General features: G+C 43.0%; 1 protein-coding gene across 1 annotated transcript in view; it reads right to left on the reverse strand.

Moving 5' to 3' along the window:
• Positions 1 to 710: 710 nt before the first annotated feature.
• Positions 711 to 17,550, reverse strand: part of LOC121282849 (histone H2B.1-like) — a 33,270-nt gene continuing 16,430 nt past the window's right edge. Inside the window, exon 3 of the mRNA XM_041196663.1 lies at positions 711 to 1,063. Within this exon, the coding sequence (XP_041052597.1) occupies positions 711 to 1,063 (353 nt within the window). The remainder of the gene's footprint in view (positions 1,064 to 17,550) is intronic.

Here is a 17,550-nt window from a genome sequence, read left to right on the forward strand (position 1 = left end):
GATTTCTCAGATAAAAATTTAAATATGAAATCTTATTCCTTATTACAGATCATCCTGGAATTCGATTTCTTTCATATCCAACCATTTGTAGGCTGCTATCGAGATCATTTAAAAATTTATGATGGTTCCAGTATTAGCTCACCAATCCTTAAAGGGCCGGCGTGTGGCAAAATGGCTCCAGCAGTGATCTCTTCCCAACATAAATTATTAATTACATTTTTCTCAGGTGGACACAAACACTCTCGAGGATTCAGTGCTAAGTATCGATTCGGTAATATTTTGGTATAGTTGATGTGCTGTTCTCAATTTATCTGTGTGTGTCTGTGTGTGAGAAACATATATATGTATAAGATTACAGCATGTTGATTTTTTTTTCATTTTCCAGTTAAATGTGGAGAAATGCTGACTGTTTCACCGACCAGAATTATAGGTAGAATTGAACACAATGGTTCCGTGAATCCACATGAAGTGTCGAACTGTTTTTGGCTGATTCAGGCACACAGAGGACATACGGTATGAATGTATCACATTGAAACACAGTAATGCAATCTTTTAACTCAGAAAAAAAATCTGTTAGTTTTGTGGCATACAGAATATCAGTGGGTATATTAACTGCTGCTAACTTGCAGCAGTAAGTTAACTGCAAGTTAACCCCGCCCTCACCGCTTGTAGCCCATAGGTTAGAATGTTTTTCAGTGCATTGCGAAGTTTTACTTGGAGCTGGTGTACTTGGTCACCACCTTTTGACCCTTCTGACAGGGCATGCTTGGCCAGTTCCCCAGGCAACAGCAGGCGCCCGGCGGTCTGGATCTCCGGGGAGCGATGGCGCTGCGCTTGTTGTAATGGGCCAGGCAGGAAGCCTCACCTGCAATGCGCTCGAAAAAATCATTCACGAACGAGTTCACGATACTCATGGCCTTTGAGGAGATGCCGGTGTCGGGTGAACCTGCTTCATCAATTTGTAGATGGAGTAACTCTCCTTCCTCGACCTTCGCCGCTTCTAGCCGCCCTTTGCTGCTGGTTTCTTTAAGGCTTTCTTGGCTCCCTTCTTGGGAGCTGGTTTCTTCTCATCAACCATTTTAAGTTTGTAAGATCTCTGACAACTGCCAATTTAATTGACCCGATTGGGCTTTAATTGTCCTTAATCGGACCTGACCCAAAGTTATGGCACCCAATTTTACATGCTGCCTGACTCAGATACTACTCATTTCTCCAATGAAAAATCCAGGCACAGGTGTTTTTTAAGTCCATGGGAAGAATTTTCAGGTCGGCGAGCAGGGGCAGGGCCCGCTCGCCGATGTGTAAAATGATGCACAGTGACATCAGGCAGGCTTCCTGACATCACACGTGTGTCATTTTGATTTTCAGTTTGGTGGGCGCGCAGCCAAGTTGGCTGCACACCCGTCGAAGTGTCAAAGGCCTATTAAGGTTACTTAAATAGTCATTAAAACAGTTAACAGGGCTGCCCATCCAACCTTAGGGTTGGTGGGCAGGCAAAGAGCGGAGGCGGCCTTCACATTTTTCATGGAACCTCATCCACAGGCGAGATGAGGTTTCATGAAGGTTTCATTAATTAAATAAAATTTTTAATCAAAATTCATGACCATGTCCCAGCTTATGTGACACTGTCTTAAAATATTTCCTTTCGTTTATTTAAATTTTTAAACCTTAAACTAATTGCATGCACGGAAGAGTGCAGGCCCTGACTCAGGGAATTCCCCCACCACCACCCCGCCCCCGCCCGCACAGGTAGCGCTCAGTGCTTCTGGGCGTGTGTCATGCCAGGCAGGCATTAATTGGCCCGCCCACGTAAAATGGCGGCGTGGCCCCCATTGGAGGCGTTGATTGGGTTCACGCCCTCCCTCGCACAACCCCACCCCCCCAGATTTACCACCCCTGACTAAAGTAATTCCACCTTATCTCAGTCCTAAGTAACCTAGCTCTTATTCTGAGACTGTGTACTCTGACCCCCAACCATTGGAAACATCTTTCCTGCATCTACCCTGTCAAGCCCTGTCAGAATTCTGTACACTTCATTAGGATCACCCCTCATTCTTCTAAACTCTAGAGAATACTGACCCAGTCTGCTCAATCTTTCCTCATAGGACAATCCCACCATCCTTGGGATTGGTTTGGTGAAACTTTGTTGCGCTCCCACTATGGCCAGCATATCATTCCTTAGTTAAGGAGACCAAAACTGCACATAGTACTCCAGGGGCGGTCTCACCAAGGCTCTATACAACTGCAGCAAGAATTATTTATTCCTGTACTCCAATCCCGTTACCTTCATAATTGCTTGTTGCACTTGCATGTTAGCTTCCAGTGACTTATGACCAAGGACACACAGGTCTCTTTGGACATCAACATTTCCCAGTCTCTCCCTATTTAAGAAATACTCTGCATTTCTATATTTCCTACCAAAGTGGATAACTTCACATTTTTCCACATTATTTTCCATCTACCATGTTCTTACCCACTCAATCTATCTAAATCTCTGAAGCCTCTTTGCATCCTCCTTACAACTCACATTCCCACTAAGTTTTATGTAATCAGCAAACTTGGAAATATTACATTTAGTCCCCACATCCAAATCATTGATATAGATTGTGAATAGCTGGGGCCCAGGCATTGATCATTGCCTTACCCCATTAGTCACAGCCTACCAATCTGAGAATGATGCATTTATCCCTACACTCTGTTTTCTGTCCTTTAACCAATCCTTAACCTATGCCAGTATATTTTCCCCAATCCCATGGAGCTCTAATTTTGCTTACAAACCTCCTGTGTGGGACCTCATCGAAAGCCTTCCAAAGATCCAAATACACCAGATCTACTGGTTCTCACTTATTTATTTTACTAGTTACATCCTCAAAAATCTCTAACAGGTTTGTCAAACATGATTTTCCTTTCATAAATTCATGTTGACTCTGCCCAATCTCACCATTATTTTCTAAAGGCTCAGTTATCACATCCTTTAGAATAGGTTTTAGCATTTTCCCTGCTACTCATGTCAGGCTAACAGGTCTGTAGTTCCCTGTTTTCTCTCTACCTCCTTTCTTAAACAGTTGGGTTACATTTACTACCTCCCATTCTGCAGGCACCATTCGGCCCATCGAGTCTGCTCGGCCATTCAATGAGATCATGGCTGATCTGATAATCCTCAACTCCACTTTCCTGCCTTTTCCCTATAACCCTTGTTTCCCTTACTGATTAAAAATCTGTCTATCTCAACCTTGAATATACTTAATGACCCAGCCTCTACAGCCCTCTGCAGTAAAGAATTCCACAGATTGAATACCCTCTGAGAGAAGAAATTCCCCCTCATCTTTGTTTTAAATTGGCGCCCCCTTACTCTGAGATTATGCCCTCTAGTCCTAGACTCTCCCACAAGGGGAAATAACCTCTCAGCATCTACCCTGTCAAGCCCCCTAAGAATCTTATATGTTTCAATAAGGTCGCCTCTCATTCTTCTAAACTCCAATGAATACAGGCCCAACCTACTCAACCTCTCCTCATAAGAAAATCCCTCCATACCTGGGATTAACCCAGTGAACTTTTTCTGGACTGCCTCCAATGCCAGGAAATCTTTCCTTAGATAAGGGGACCAAAACCGTTCACAGTATTCTAAGTGTGGTCCAACTAGTGCCTTGTATAGTTTTAGCAAGAATTCCCTATTTTTATACTCCATTCCCTTTGAAATAAAGGCCAACATTCCATTTGATTTGCTTATTACCTGCTGAGCTTGTATGTTAGCTTTTTGGGATTCATGCATGAGGACCCCCAAATCCCTCTGTGCTACAGCTTTCTGCAGTCTTTCTCCATTTAAGTAATATTCAGCTTCTCTATTCTTCCTGCCAAAGTGCATAACCTCACACTTTCCCACATTATATTCCATCTGCCACGTTTTTACCCACTCACTTAACCTGTCTATATCCCTCTGTAGACTCTTTCTGTCATCCTCACCACTTGCCTTCCCACCTATTTTTGTGTCCTCTGCAAACTTGGTGATAGTACATTCATTTCCCTCATCCAAGTCATTAATATATTTTGTAAATAATTGTCGCCCCAGCACTGATCCCTGTGACATTCCACTAGTTACAGGTTGCCATATCCCAACTGTCTGTCTTCTATTAGTTTGCCAATCCTCTATCCATGCTAATATACTACCCCTAACACCATGGGTTCTTAACAGGTCTGATAGCATCTGTGGAGAGAGAAAAAAACAGAGTTAACATTTCGAGTCCTTATGACTCTTCTTCAGAGCTCTGAATAACAGTGATAAGGACTCGAAACATTAACTGTTTTCTTTCTCTCCACAGATGCTGTTGGACCTGCTGAGTTTTTCCAGCATTTTCTGTTTTTATTTCAGATTTCCTTAGTTAACCATAGTTGGTTTATCCCCTTCCTACAATCCTTCTGCCTCACTGGGACACAACTTTGTTGTGAGTCATGAACTATTTTCTTAAATGACTACTATTGCTCATCAACTGTCTTTTCTGCTAAACTCCTTTCCCAGTCCACCCCAGCCAACTCTGCCCTCATTCCTTTGTAATTACCCTTATTTAAGTTTAGCACAGTTGTTTCTGAACTAAGCTTCTCACTCTCAAATTGAATGCTAAATTCTACCATGTTATGGTCAGTATTTCCTAGGGTATCTTTTACTCTGAGATCATTTATTAAACCTGCTTCATTACACTTTACCAGATCCAAAATAGCCTGGTCCCTGGTTGGATCCACGACATATTGTTCTGGGAAACTGTCCTGCTTGTTCCTGGCTACCTCTGCCAATTTGATTTTCCCAACCTATATGAAGATTAAAGTAACCCATGATTAACATACTGCCTTTTTTACATGCCCTCATTATTTCCTGACTTATTCTCTGTCCTGCAGCATAGCTACTGTTAAGGGGCCTATGGACTGCTCCCACCAGTGTTGTCTTCTCCTTTTCATTTCTTCCACCCATATGGATTCCACACCTTCCGATCCGAGATCATTTCTTACTATCTTACGTATTCCATTTCGTACTAACAAAGCTACCCCACCACCCTTTCTTTCATGCCTGGCCTTTCGAAAAGTCACATACCCCTGAATATTTAGTTACCAGCTTTGATCTTCTTGTAACCATGTCTCTGTAATGGCTATAAGATCATACCCATTAACCTCTATTTGTGCCGTTAAATCATTTATTTTGTTTGAAGTACTACGTGCATTTAAGAGTAATTGATTTTGCCTTTTTACTATTTCTTCCCCCGTTGACCCTATTTGCTGCTTTTTTTTAATGTTTGTACACTCTGGCCCTTCTTGTCACACTCTGGGTATCATTATCTAAGTAGCTGCCTTGCAATGTCGCCATATCCTTTTGCTTTGTAAGCCTACGTATCCCCTCTCCAGAACCCTCCCCCTCTTCTATTTAGTTTAAAGCCCTCTCTACAGCCCTGGTTATTTGATTCACCAAGACACTGGTCCCGGCAGTGACATCCATCCCACTGGAACGGCTCCCTTCTACCCCAGTACTGGTGCCAGTGCCCCATGAACTGAAACCCATTCCCCCCACACCAATCTTTGAGCCACGCACTTAACTCCTTGACTTTATTTACCCTATGCCAATTTGCCTGTGGTTCAGGCAGTAATCCCGAGATTATCACCTTGGAGACTCTGCTTTTTAATTTAGCTCCTAGCTATTTAAATTCCTTTCTCCTTTTTAGTCCTATCAACATTGTTGGTACCAACATGAACGATGACAACTGGATCCCTCCCCTCCCACTCCAAGTTCCTCTCTAGCCTTGAGGAGATGTCCTTAACCCTGGCACTGAGCAGGCAACACAGCCTTCAGGACTCATGCTTACAGCTGCAGAGAACAGTATCTATCCCCCTAATTAGACTGTCCACTACTACGTTCCTATTTCCTCCCCTCACTTAAATGGGTCCCTGTACCACGGTGCTGTGGTCAGTTCACTCATCCTCCCTGCAGTCTCTGCTCTTGTCCATGCAGCTTGCAAGAAGCTTGTAACTGTTGGATATTTGCAAGGGCTGAGGCTCCTTGATCGCTACCACCTGGGTCCCTTTACCTGCCTCGCCTGCAGTCACACTCTCCTGTCCCTGATCACAGACCAAATTCGAATTGTCTAACCTGTGCGCTGTGACTGTCTCCTGGAGCAAAGTGACCAGGTAACTATTCCCCACCCCCCCACCAATATGGTGCAATGTCTGCAGCTCAGACTCCAGCTCCTTAACTCAGATACCAAGTTCCTTGAGCTACAAACACTTATTACATATGTGTTTGCTCCAGTTCACCTTGGTGTCCCACATGCTGCAGCAGCAACACATCACCCGTCCTGTCATCGCTATCTTATTTTATTTATTAATTAATTACTCTAGTATCCCTGCTCTTTACACTTTATTGAAATTAATTATTTACACCAATATCGATCTTTTACTTAACAAGCTATTTTTAAGAAAAAGAAAATAAAGTCTAGAGATCTAAACACTAACTATAGACCTTAATTTTAACCTAAAGACTAGAAATAATCACCAATCCAACTCGCCAATCAGCTGGTCTCCACGCTCTTTTTAAATGAATTCTCCCTGCTCTTTGATTTAAATGAAGTCCACACTCACCTGCTCTTTTTAAAAAATGCATCCACTATCTCTACAGCTACCTTTTTCAACACTCTGGAATGTAGATCATCAGGTTCAGGGGATTTATTAACTTCTAGCCCCATTAATTTCTCCAGCACTGTTTTTTACTAATACTAGTTTCTTTCAGATCCTCAATCTCACTAGTCTCTTGGCTCTCCAAAATTTCAGTGAGATTTCTTGTATCTTCCTGTGAAGACAATGTATTTGTTTAGTTTCTCTATTATTTCCTTTTTTTCTCATATAAATTCTCCATTCTCTGCCTGTAATGGTCCCATTTGCTTTTACTAACCTTTTCCGTTTTACATACCTTTTGCAGCTTCTACAGTCTGTTTTTATGTTCCTCACTAGTTTAATTTCATATTCAATTTTCTCTTTCTTTATCAATTTCTTGATTCTCCTTTGCTGAATTTTAAAATGCTCCCAGCCCTCAGGTTAATGATTTTTTTTGGCAACTTAATATGCCTCTTCCTTTGATCTGGTAGAATCCTCAACTTCTCTTGTTAGCCAAGGTTAGATCACTTTTCCTATTGGTTTTTTGCACCTGAAAGGAATGTAAATTTGTTGCAAATCATGTATTAACTAGCCCTTTCTCATGCAAAATACTAGAGCTAAAGTAACCTATTCTCTAGTTGGTTTCTTAACTTACTGTTCTAGCAAATTATTGTGTATACATTCCAGGAATTTTTTCGTCCTCCCCATTATTAGTACTAATTAGGCTTACCTAGTCTATATCTAGGTTGAAGTCCCCCATGATTACTGTATCACCCTTGTTACATGTACCTCTAATTTCTTGCTTTCTACCATACCCTGCCTTACCGCTAGTATTTGGTGGCATAGAAACAAATCCTACCAAAATTTACTGTCATTTGCTGTTTCTTAGCCCCACTGAAACTGATTCTCCATCTTGATTTTACAATCTAAGACACTCTCTCACTAATGTACTGATCCCATCCTTTATTAACAGTGCGACCCCACCTCTTTTTCTTTTTTGCCTATCCTTCCTAATGCCGAATACCTGTGAACTTTCAGTTCCCAGCTTTGGTCACTTGCAGCTACATCTCTAATGGCAATTAGATCATATCTGTTTACTTCTATTTGTGCTGTTGATTCATCTAGCTTGTTGTGAATGCTGTGTGCATTCAAGTAGAGTGCCTTTAATTCTGACTTATTATTTTTGCAATCTCTAGCCTTAACTGCTGGCGCACTTTTATGTTTGTCCGCACTGCTCCTTCATAACCATTTCCTTTATTGCTATCTTATTCTCTTACCTTCTCCTCTCTCTTTAGTTTGTCACATCACGTTATTTAGTTTAAAGCCTTCTCTACTGCCCTTGTTATACGACTTGCACAGTTGAGCTGAAGACAGTCCCAATGGTATAACTCCCACTTTCCCCAATGCTGTTGCCAGTGCCCCAGGAATCAAAGCCTATTTCTCCCACACCATTCTTTGAGCCACTCATTTAATTCCCTCATCTTATTTACCCTACACCAATTTTCTCATGCATCAGGTAATAATCCAGAGATTTAAGTTCCTCTCCAGTCCTTAGCCGTGGCACTGAACAGGCAACAAGACCATCTGGACTCAAATTGAACCACTAGAAAGTCTATAAGGAATGAAACCAGATGGACCACTCAGTGCCAACTTAGACACTGGAAATGACAACGGCAAACTCAGCCCTGTCGAGCCTGTAAAGTCCTCCCTACTAACAGCTGGGCGCTTGTGCCACAGTTGGGCGACCTGTCCCACAGACTGGTCAAGCAACAGCCTGACATAGTCATACTCAGGAATCATATGTTACAGATAATGTACCAGAGACCACCATCACCATTCCTGGGTATGTCCTGTCCCACAGGCAGGAGACTCACCAGAGGTGGAGGCACAGTGGTACACAGTTGGGAGGGAGTTACCCTGCGAGTTCTCAACATCGACTATGGACCTCATAAAGTCTCATGACAGGTGAAACATGGGCAAGGAAACCTCCTGCTGATTGCCATGTGCTACTGCCACACCGCCCCCCCAACCTCAGCTGAATTAGCAAGTGAACACCACTTGGAGGAGCATGTGCACAGAATGTACTTCAATGTCCATCAGCAAGCATTCTTGGTCATCCATGTGATTGGGGGCACATGATGTTCATGTCTGCTGATAGTCACACACATTCAGGGAGTGAAACCTAGGCTATTCATAAATGCCTCTGGCTGGCTGATGAGATCCTTAATAGCCATGTATTTACAGTCTATCATTCCCTGAACTTGGGGAATCATGCAATGCAACCAATTTACCTGGATTTCTCAACCACCCTGATTCGTGGTGCAGGTGATGGTTATTCATTCACAGGATGTGAACGAATGATGGCCAGCATTTATTGCCCATCCCTAATTGCCTTTGAGAAGGTGGTGGTGATCTGTCTTTTTGAACCACTGCAAACCATGTGGTGTAGGTACACCCACAATGCTGTTAGGAAGGGAGTCCCAGGACAGTGAAGGAATGGTGATATATTTACAAATCAGGGTGGCATGAGGCTTGGAGAGGAACTTGCAGGTGGTGGTGTTCCCATGCATCTGCTGCCCTTGTCCTTTTAGGTGACAGAGATCGTGGGTTGGAAGGTGCTGTTGAAGCAGCCTAGGTGCATTGCTGCAATTCATCTTGTAGATGGTAAACACTGCTGCTACTATGCATCGGTGGTGGAGGGAGTGAATGTCTAAAGTGTTGGTTGGGCTGCCAATCAAGCGGGCTGCTTTATCCTGGATGATGTCGAGCTCTTGCGTGTTGCTTGAGCTGGACTCAACCAGGCAACTGGAGAGTATTCCATCACACTCCTGATTTATGCCTTGTAGATGGTAGACAGGCTTTGGGGAGTCAGGAGTTTCTGCAGAATTCCCATCCTCTGACCTGCTCTTGTAGCCACGGTATTTATATGGCTGGTCCAGTTCAGCTTCTGCTCAGTGGTAACCCCCAGAATGTTGATAAAGAGAGATTCAGCAATAGTAATGCTGTTGAACATCAAGTTGAGATAGTTAGATTCTCTCTTGATGGAGATGGTCATAACCTGGCACTTGTGTGGCATGAATGTTACTTGCCACTTATCAGCCCAAGCCTGAATATTATCAACACTTGTTGTGTATGAACATGGACTGCTTCAGTATCTGAGGAGTCACAAATGGTACTGAACACTGTGCAATCATCAGCCTGGAATAATACCTGGATGACCCTGACGCAAAAAAGCAAAAGGCATCGGGTGTCTAGCTATGCAATTTGAACGAATCTTCCCTGCCAGGATTTCTCAAAAGGACGTCACTGCCTCATAACAGCATAAGAAACAGGAGCAGAAGTAGACCATTCAGCCCTTGGAGCATGCTCTGCCATTCATTGAGATCATGGCTGATCTTCTACTTTAACACCATTTTCTTGCGCTATTCCTGTATCCCTTGATGTTTTAACATGCAGAAACATATCAATCTCAGTCCTAATCCTACTCAATGACTGAGCCTCCATTGCCCCAGAGAATTCCAAAGATTCACCAACCTCTGAGTGAAGAAATTCCTCCTCATCTCAATCCTAAATGATCTGCCCCTTATTCTGACAGCATGTCCCCTGGTTCTAGATCCACAGCCAGGGAAAGCATCCTTCCTGCATCTACCCTGTTGAGCTCCGTAAGAATTTTGTATGTTTGAATGAGATCACGTCTAATTCTTCAGAACTCCAGAGAATAAAGGCCCAGACTTTTTAATCTTTCCTCATAGAACAATTCCTCCATCCCAGGAATTAGTCTGGTGAACCTTCGTCGTACTCCCTCTATGGCAAGTTTATCTTAGATAAGGAGACCAAAACTGCACACAATACTCCAGGTGCTGTCTCATTCAGGCTTTATTTAATTGCATAAGACATCTTTAATTCTATACTCAAATTCTCTTGCAATAAAGAGCAACCAATCCATTTGCCTTCTTAATTGCTTGCTATACCTACAAGTTAGCTTTCAGTGACTTGTGTACAGGACACCAAAGTCCCTTTGAAGTTCAGCACTTGCCAGCCCTTTCACCATTTGAGAAATAACCTGCCTTTCTGTTCTTCCTACAAAAGTCGATAACTTCACACTTCTCCACATTGTATTCCATCACCCAAATTTTTGCCCACTCACTTAGCCTCTCCAAATCTCCTTGAAGTATCTTTGCATCCTACTCACAAGTCACTTATGCGTGGTTTCATGTAATTTGCAAACTTGGAAATATTACCTTTAATCCCCACATCCATATTATTGAACAAGGTTGTGAATAACTGATGCCAGGCACTGATCCTTGAGGTACCCCACTAGTCACAGCCTGCCAACCTAAAAATGACCCATATATTCTTACTCTCTGTTTTCTGTCCATTAACTAATTCTCAATCCATGCCAGCATATCATCTCCTGCCCCAGCCAATTCTATGAGCTCTAATTTTGTTTACCAACCTCTTGTGTGGGACCTTACCAAAAACTTCCTGAAAATCTAAGTATACTACATCTACCGATCCCCCCTCATCTATCCTGCTCGTTACATCCTGAAAAATCTCCAACAGGTTTGTTAAATATGATTTCCTTTTTTAAAAATGCATGTTGACTCTACCCAATCTTGCCATTATTTTCTAAGTGTCCTGTTATCACATCCTTTATTATAGATTCTAGCATTTTCCCTACTGATGTCAGGCTAATAGGTCTGTAGTTCCTTGTTTTCTCTCTCCTCCTTTCTTAAATAGTTGAGTTACATTTGCTACCTTCCAATCTACAGGCACTATTCCTGAATCTATAGAATTTTGAAAGACAATCACCAATGCACCCATTAACTCTACAGCTACCTCTTTCAACACTCTGGGATCAGGTCCAGGGGATTTATCAACTTGAAGTCCCATTAATTCCTCTAGTACTTTTTTTTACTAGTATTACTATCTTGCATTTCCTCATTTCCATTCATCTCCATTATTTCTGGGATGTTGTTAGTATTTTCCTCCATGAGGTCTCCTGGTGGAGGCGCAGTTTCTGAAGACACTAAGTTAATGTTTCACTCCACAGATGCTGTCTGACCTACTGAGTTTTCCAGCATTTTTTGTTCGTATTTCATGGGTAGAATCTTCCCCCCATCGGGGAGGGTGGGGGAGGTTTGTGCAGGGGCGGGTGCGGACCCGATCAGCGCCCCTGATCGGGTCCACACCACTATTTTATGTGGGTGGGCAAATTAAGGCCCGCCCAGCATGATGGGCACCCAGAAGCGCTGTGCGCTCCCTGTGCAGGCAGCGGGGAGGGTGGTTCCCTGAGTCGGGAATGTGTTCTTTCACGCTTGCGCGAAGGAGCACAGAAATCTCCCTGAGGTACAGAGATGCCTCAAGGAGATTAGTTTTACTTATGAAACATTGATTAAAGGTAAACAAAAATTTTAAAAACATGTCCCCTCAAGTGAATCTGTCACATGAGCTGGGACATGTCCATTAATTTTATTAAAAACTTTTAAAACAGTTTAAAAACGTTCATGAAACCTCATCTCACCTGTGGATGAGGTTCCATGAAAAATGTGAAGGCCACCTGGGCTCTTCGCATGCCTGCCAGCCTTAAAGTTGGATGGGCAGCTCAGTTTATTAGTTTAATTGATATTTATATGGCCTTAATAGGCCTTTGACAGTTCAGCTGTGCGCCCGCTGAACTGAAAGTCTAAATGACATGGGTTGACGTTGGGATGCACGCCTGATGTCACTGTGCGTCATTTTATGCCTCAGCGAGCAGGCCCTGCCCCCGCTCGCCAAGCCGAAGATTCAGCCCCATATTTTCAGTATCCGCAGTACTTTCCATTTGTATTAGTTTTCATATCCAGATTTGAATGATTATCTGGTCTGAGTCATGCTTCGTAGGAAAAGAGTAACTTGCACAACATGATCTCATTGGGCCTTTCTCTGTGCCTGCTAGTGGCCTGTTAAAGAAAAGCATTAATTATGATCTGGGACTGGTACCATCTTATCTTATTGACAGCAGTAGTGCATGGTAGGAACGACCTATAAGTGGAGGAAGAAAATAGGTAACAAATCTAAAGATGAATAACATTGGCTGGGCGAAATATACTCATTTTTATAAAATAATTAATCAACATAGTGCTATGTTTCTGAAGCATTTTATATTTACAGTAATTTCTGAAAATCCATAAAAATCTTAAATATATTCCTATTATTGCTGTTTCTCAACAGGTAGTTATTGAAATTACAACATACAACTTTCAAAGATCTGATAAATGTATTGACGCCTATCTGGAAATTTATGATGCCTCTCTAGCACCTCCCATCAATAAAGGAATATTCTGTGGAACAACACCAGTACCTGTGATTGAGGGCACTGCCCTTCTGATAGAATTCAGTCATCCCAGGTCAAAGAAACAGCCTGGACTCAGGATAGACTATAAATGTGTTGCTGGTCCAACTGAAAGAAAAGGTAAGATCAGCATATCATAATCAATCAGCAAATCAAAATAAATTTTTCATGGTCTTTTACCCTGAAAATCACCAGCAAAATATTGCTGATCTCAAAGTCATAGGGTGGAATAAGACCTCAACAATAGTTACCTTATCTGACTGAAGTGGTTTTCAGTTTAAGTAATCAAATACATTAATCATTTTCTTAGTTTTGACGCTGGTCTAGAAATTTGGTTGCTACAGGCACTACGCCATACAGACTGCCAAGGCCCCAAGATTGAGGGCAGGAAGCACATGCACACTGGAAGTGCACTGTTTGCCATATTAATAGAAGAGGTAGCACTCTTCTACCTCTGGAGCATACACCCTTGGCATTTACAGTGAAAAAAAGTATGCAAATAAGAGTCTGAATTCATACAGGACTCGTTTTCTATTTTGGACTGCACAGCATTTCACCTGTTACACGCTGACCTTGCTGAACACAGCACACAATTAACTGGCAAGAAGGTTCCCTCGCCAGTGCTATTTAAAGAGATCATGTAGTCCTTAACAGGTTGTTTGCTGGGTTTACTATTTCTGGTTAATGTTTGTCTTCTGGATGTTTTCTGCTTAGTTCTAGTACTCTTCATATTGTCTGCACAGAGAGAGGTTTTGCTGATTTTGTACAGCTATTGTTTGCCCCACAAATTGTCTGGCAGCAAACGTGAATAGTCTTATACACCGCCTTTGGATATAGAGCAGGAGAAGCAGCCAGAATAAGGAAGAGGAGGTCAGTCAACTAGAGGTCATATCCACAGAAGGTCTGCAGGGAGCATTTCTCCCACTCCAACTTGACTGAAGTGCATTGTATGATGCACCATTGCTTTACCACAGGAATTGTCACAGCCTCAACTACAACCTCAAATCAGGTCATGGACAACTGGCTGTGGCTGTCAGAATCACTGTCGTCCTTAACCTGGGCCCCTTTTAGACTGCAACAGGTGGCACCTGCAACATCCCACAGTTTGCAGTCCACGGACGCATCAGAGGTCACCAAATCTTTTCACGCCAGAAGAAACATAGAAGATACCTCCTTCCCGATTGACAGAATAAAGCAGGAAGAAAGAGCATGAAGTTTTATCCACATGGCTTCTCCATGGTGCAAAATGCCATTGTCTGCATGCACATTGTTATGTGTGCTCCCTCATTTGTACTTACTATCCCGGCAGTAATCATGACTCTTGTGTGACTGTGTGTATGGATGAGGTGAAGAATATTAAGTGAAACATCTTGTACTGATTGCCGGGTGGTAGAAGAGGAAAAAGTGTTGCATGTGTTACAATTAATGGGGCTGTGATTGGTGCAGGAAATCACTATATGATTTGGAGACTTGGACAACCAATAGCAGGCACTTCAAAACACTAGATAAGTATCACCAGCAGTGCCTTTGCAAGATTCTCAAAATGCGGTGGCAAGAAAGGCGGTCCAACAGCAGTGCCCTCTCCCAAGACAACTTGCCCAGCATCAAGGCACTAATTACTCAAAACCAACTCCACTGGGCAAGACATGTTGCTCATATGCCTGATATCAGAGTCCTGGAGCATGGAGCAATGATAAAGTATTTCAACAGTGCTCTTACCCTGACAACTCTAATCAAATCAGTAAACTTTTTTCCTGCATTGCATCCTTTGTTCTTGGAGTAAAGCACCTGGCATTGGCATTGTAAGCAGTGTCCTTCCATCTCCTCCTTATCAGGTGCCTGGAGAGCTTCCCACCCCATAAGGAAAAAAGATGTCCTTCCTCTGTACTTTCTGCATCAAGGTCTCTAGTGCAGCTTCAGAAAACCTTGGTGACCACTCTCTCCAAGCGTCAGCATTCTCCACAATAAGTTTACAGTTAATTAAAGAATAGTTCTTACAGCCAGTACCCAGCTCCCCTTAAAGGGATGTGGGCTGCCTTTAAGTAGCACCCTGCCCTCCCCATTAGGCCCCTTCCCCAGAGGCATGCAGCTAATGAACAGCATGGGTAGTGCTTACTGCATGCACAAACCTCAGCTGGTGGGTGAAATATGTGCATTGTCTCCTGGTTTGTGCCAGTGTCATGTCATTATAATGCTGCTACTGAATTTCCTTTTGTCTTATTAGCATTCCTATGATCAGCTTATGAGGACCACAGACCTACTTTTCTATCTGTCAAAGTGAGGTCCAGTGGCATAACAACATCTGAGTTTCCTGATTTTAGCATTACTAATGCAATCAGGGTTTGTTAAACTGAGAGCATATAAGGCACAGCAGTTGACCTGATTCTGATCAGCTGATCAAAGCAGAAGTGGGAGTTCTTGAGAGAAAGTAGAGATTTCTAATATAAATTTCTGCATCTTGAAAATGCTTCTTAAAAACATTTAACTGTTGTAGTTCTGCCTACAAATATCTGCACTTTTTACTGAATGTCTCTCACGACGTCAAGCCACCAGCAGATTTCCTGACCCCTGCCCTCAAACCCCTCCCATTTACTGGCAGTCATGACTGCTGAGGAACATGTATTGCCTTCCCTATGGACCAATATTATATCTGTTATAAAGCATGCGTCACCTCCTGATATAGCCCTTCACACAGTGGCCTAATGCTGATCTTTATTGTGCTGTGAATGTTCAGACTGACGCTATTTGGGTCTAGAGATGCAACATCACCTCGTCCCCAAATAAACTAGTTGATAAAATGGAAGGAGACATTGATAAGACTTTCAGTAACATCATTGGTGAAGGGAGGTATGCTCATGGTCAGATCAGTTGATAGAGTCTGGGAGCAGGCCAGCCCTAAATTGACACTTACGAAGGCCAAACCCCACTTCAATCTCAGGAATAGCAAACATTTTACAGGCTTAAACTTTTTCCTGCATTGCATCACTGTTCTTGGAGTAAAGCTCCTGGCATTGGCATTGCAAACAGTGTCCTTCCACTTCCTCCTCATCAGATGTCTGGAGACCTTCCCACCCCATAAGGAAAAAAAGAATGTCCTTCCTCTGCATCAAGACCTCTACTGCAGCTTCAGAAAACTTGAGGAATAGAAAACATTTTAAAGGCTCCAGCCTCGGACATGTCAGTGCAAAGATGCACAGATTAGGTAGTACAGCACAAGCCACACAGACTGTTAGCAAGGTGTTATGGAAAGGAGGGGCATTAATTTAAATAGCCCTGATTTCTCCTCTCATCGCCCATCCGTAAACAGAAAGGTGTTTTTGATTTGTTTCCCTCTTTATAAGTGGTGGCATGTTTCCCAACCCCTCAGTTTTGGTGTGACCCAATTTTCTATTAACATGATCTAATATATAATATATTATATATAATATAAACATGACATAGGATGAACTCAGAGGGCTTGTTTATTTGCACACAGTCAAACACAGGAGGAGGGTCGCCACGGAGCCTCCTTTTCACTCATACAGTAAAGGTGGGATAAGGAAAGAAAGATCTACAGTGCAAAGACCACAGACAAAAGAATTACTGGGGAGAATTTTACTCCCCTTCAGTGGGGCTGAGTGGGCATGTAGCTGATCGCCACCCACGATCGGGTGCGCGCCACCATTTTACGAGGGTGGGCTGAGCGCTCCCTGTGCGGTCAGGGTCAGGACCATGCCACGTGAGCTGGGACACGTCTATAAATTTTATTTAAAATTTTTATTAAAGTTTAAAAGCCTTCATGAAACCTCATCCCGCCCGTGGATGAGGTTCAGTGAAAAATGTGAAGACCGCCTGGGCTTTTCGCCTGCCGGCCAACCCTAAGGTTGGACAGGCAGCCCTGTTAATTACTTCAATTGCTATTTAAATGGCGTGCCCACCGAGCTGAAGATCGGAATGACGCATGGTGACATCGGGACCCACGCCCAATGTCACCATGTGTCATTTTATGCATTGGCGAGCAGGGCCTGCCCCCACATGCCGACCAGAAGATTCAGGCCATTGTTTCACATGTGTCCAGAGTCCAGAATCAAAATCCAATGGTATGTTCCTTCCCAGAGGTTGGCAGGCTGAACTGATGCTGGCTAATTCACTTTTCCAGTAGAGTTATCTTCCACGATGAGATAGGCATGCAGAGATAAATCAGCTTTGTAAGTGGTGGTACAAAATATCCAAGTAGAAACAGTGTAGATGGGACCAGGTATTCAGCCTGGCAGAGCCTCTTTTCTGTGCTGCCGCTAGATAGATGAAAAATGGCAGACTGAGGTTTCTTAGTACCACAAGACATTACTAGTTCCACCAACTGGGGGGGGTCACATCACATGATTCCCACCTCTCCACTTTGGCTTGGGTAAAGGGTGTGTATCCCTTTATCTGGGTCCCTGAGATTGTTTACATTCCAACCATTAAGTGTTTTTAAAGGGAGATTGTTGGGTCCTTTGTCCTAGCCTGGCTTATGAAATGTAGATGGCCTTTGTATAGTTCTCTTTGAATTTTGTCCCTGCAGCCTGCAGGAGTCATTATGGTCTCTTCAGAGATAACAAGGTGTC

The sequence above is a fragment of the Carcharodon carcharias genome, chromosome 10 (assembly GCF_017639515.1).
Source record: "Carcharodon carcharias isolate sCarCar2 chromosome 10, sCarCar2.pri, whole genome shotgun sequence".
Lineage (NCBI taxonomy): Eukaryota > Metazoa > Chordata > Chondrichthyes > Lamniformes > Lamnidae > Carcharodon > Carcharodon carcharias.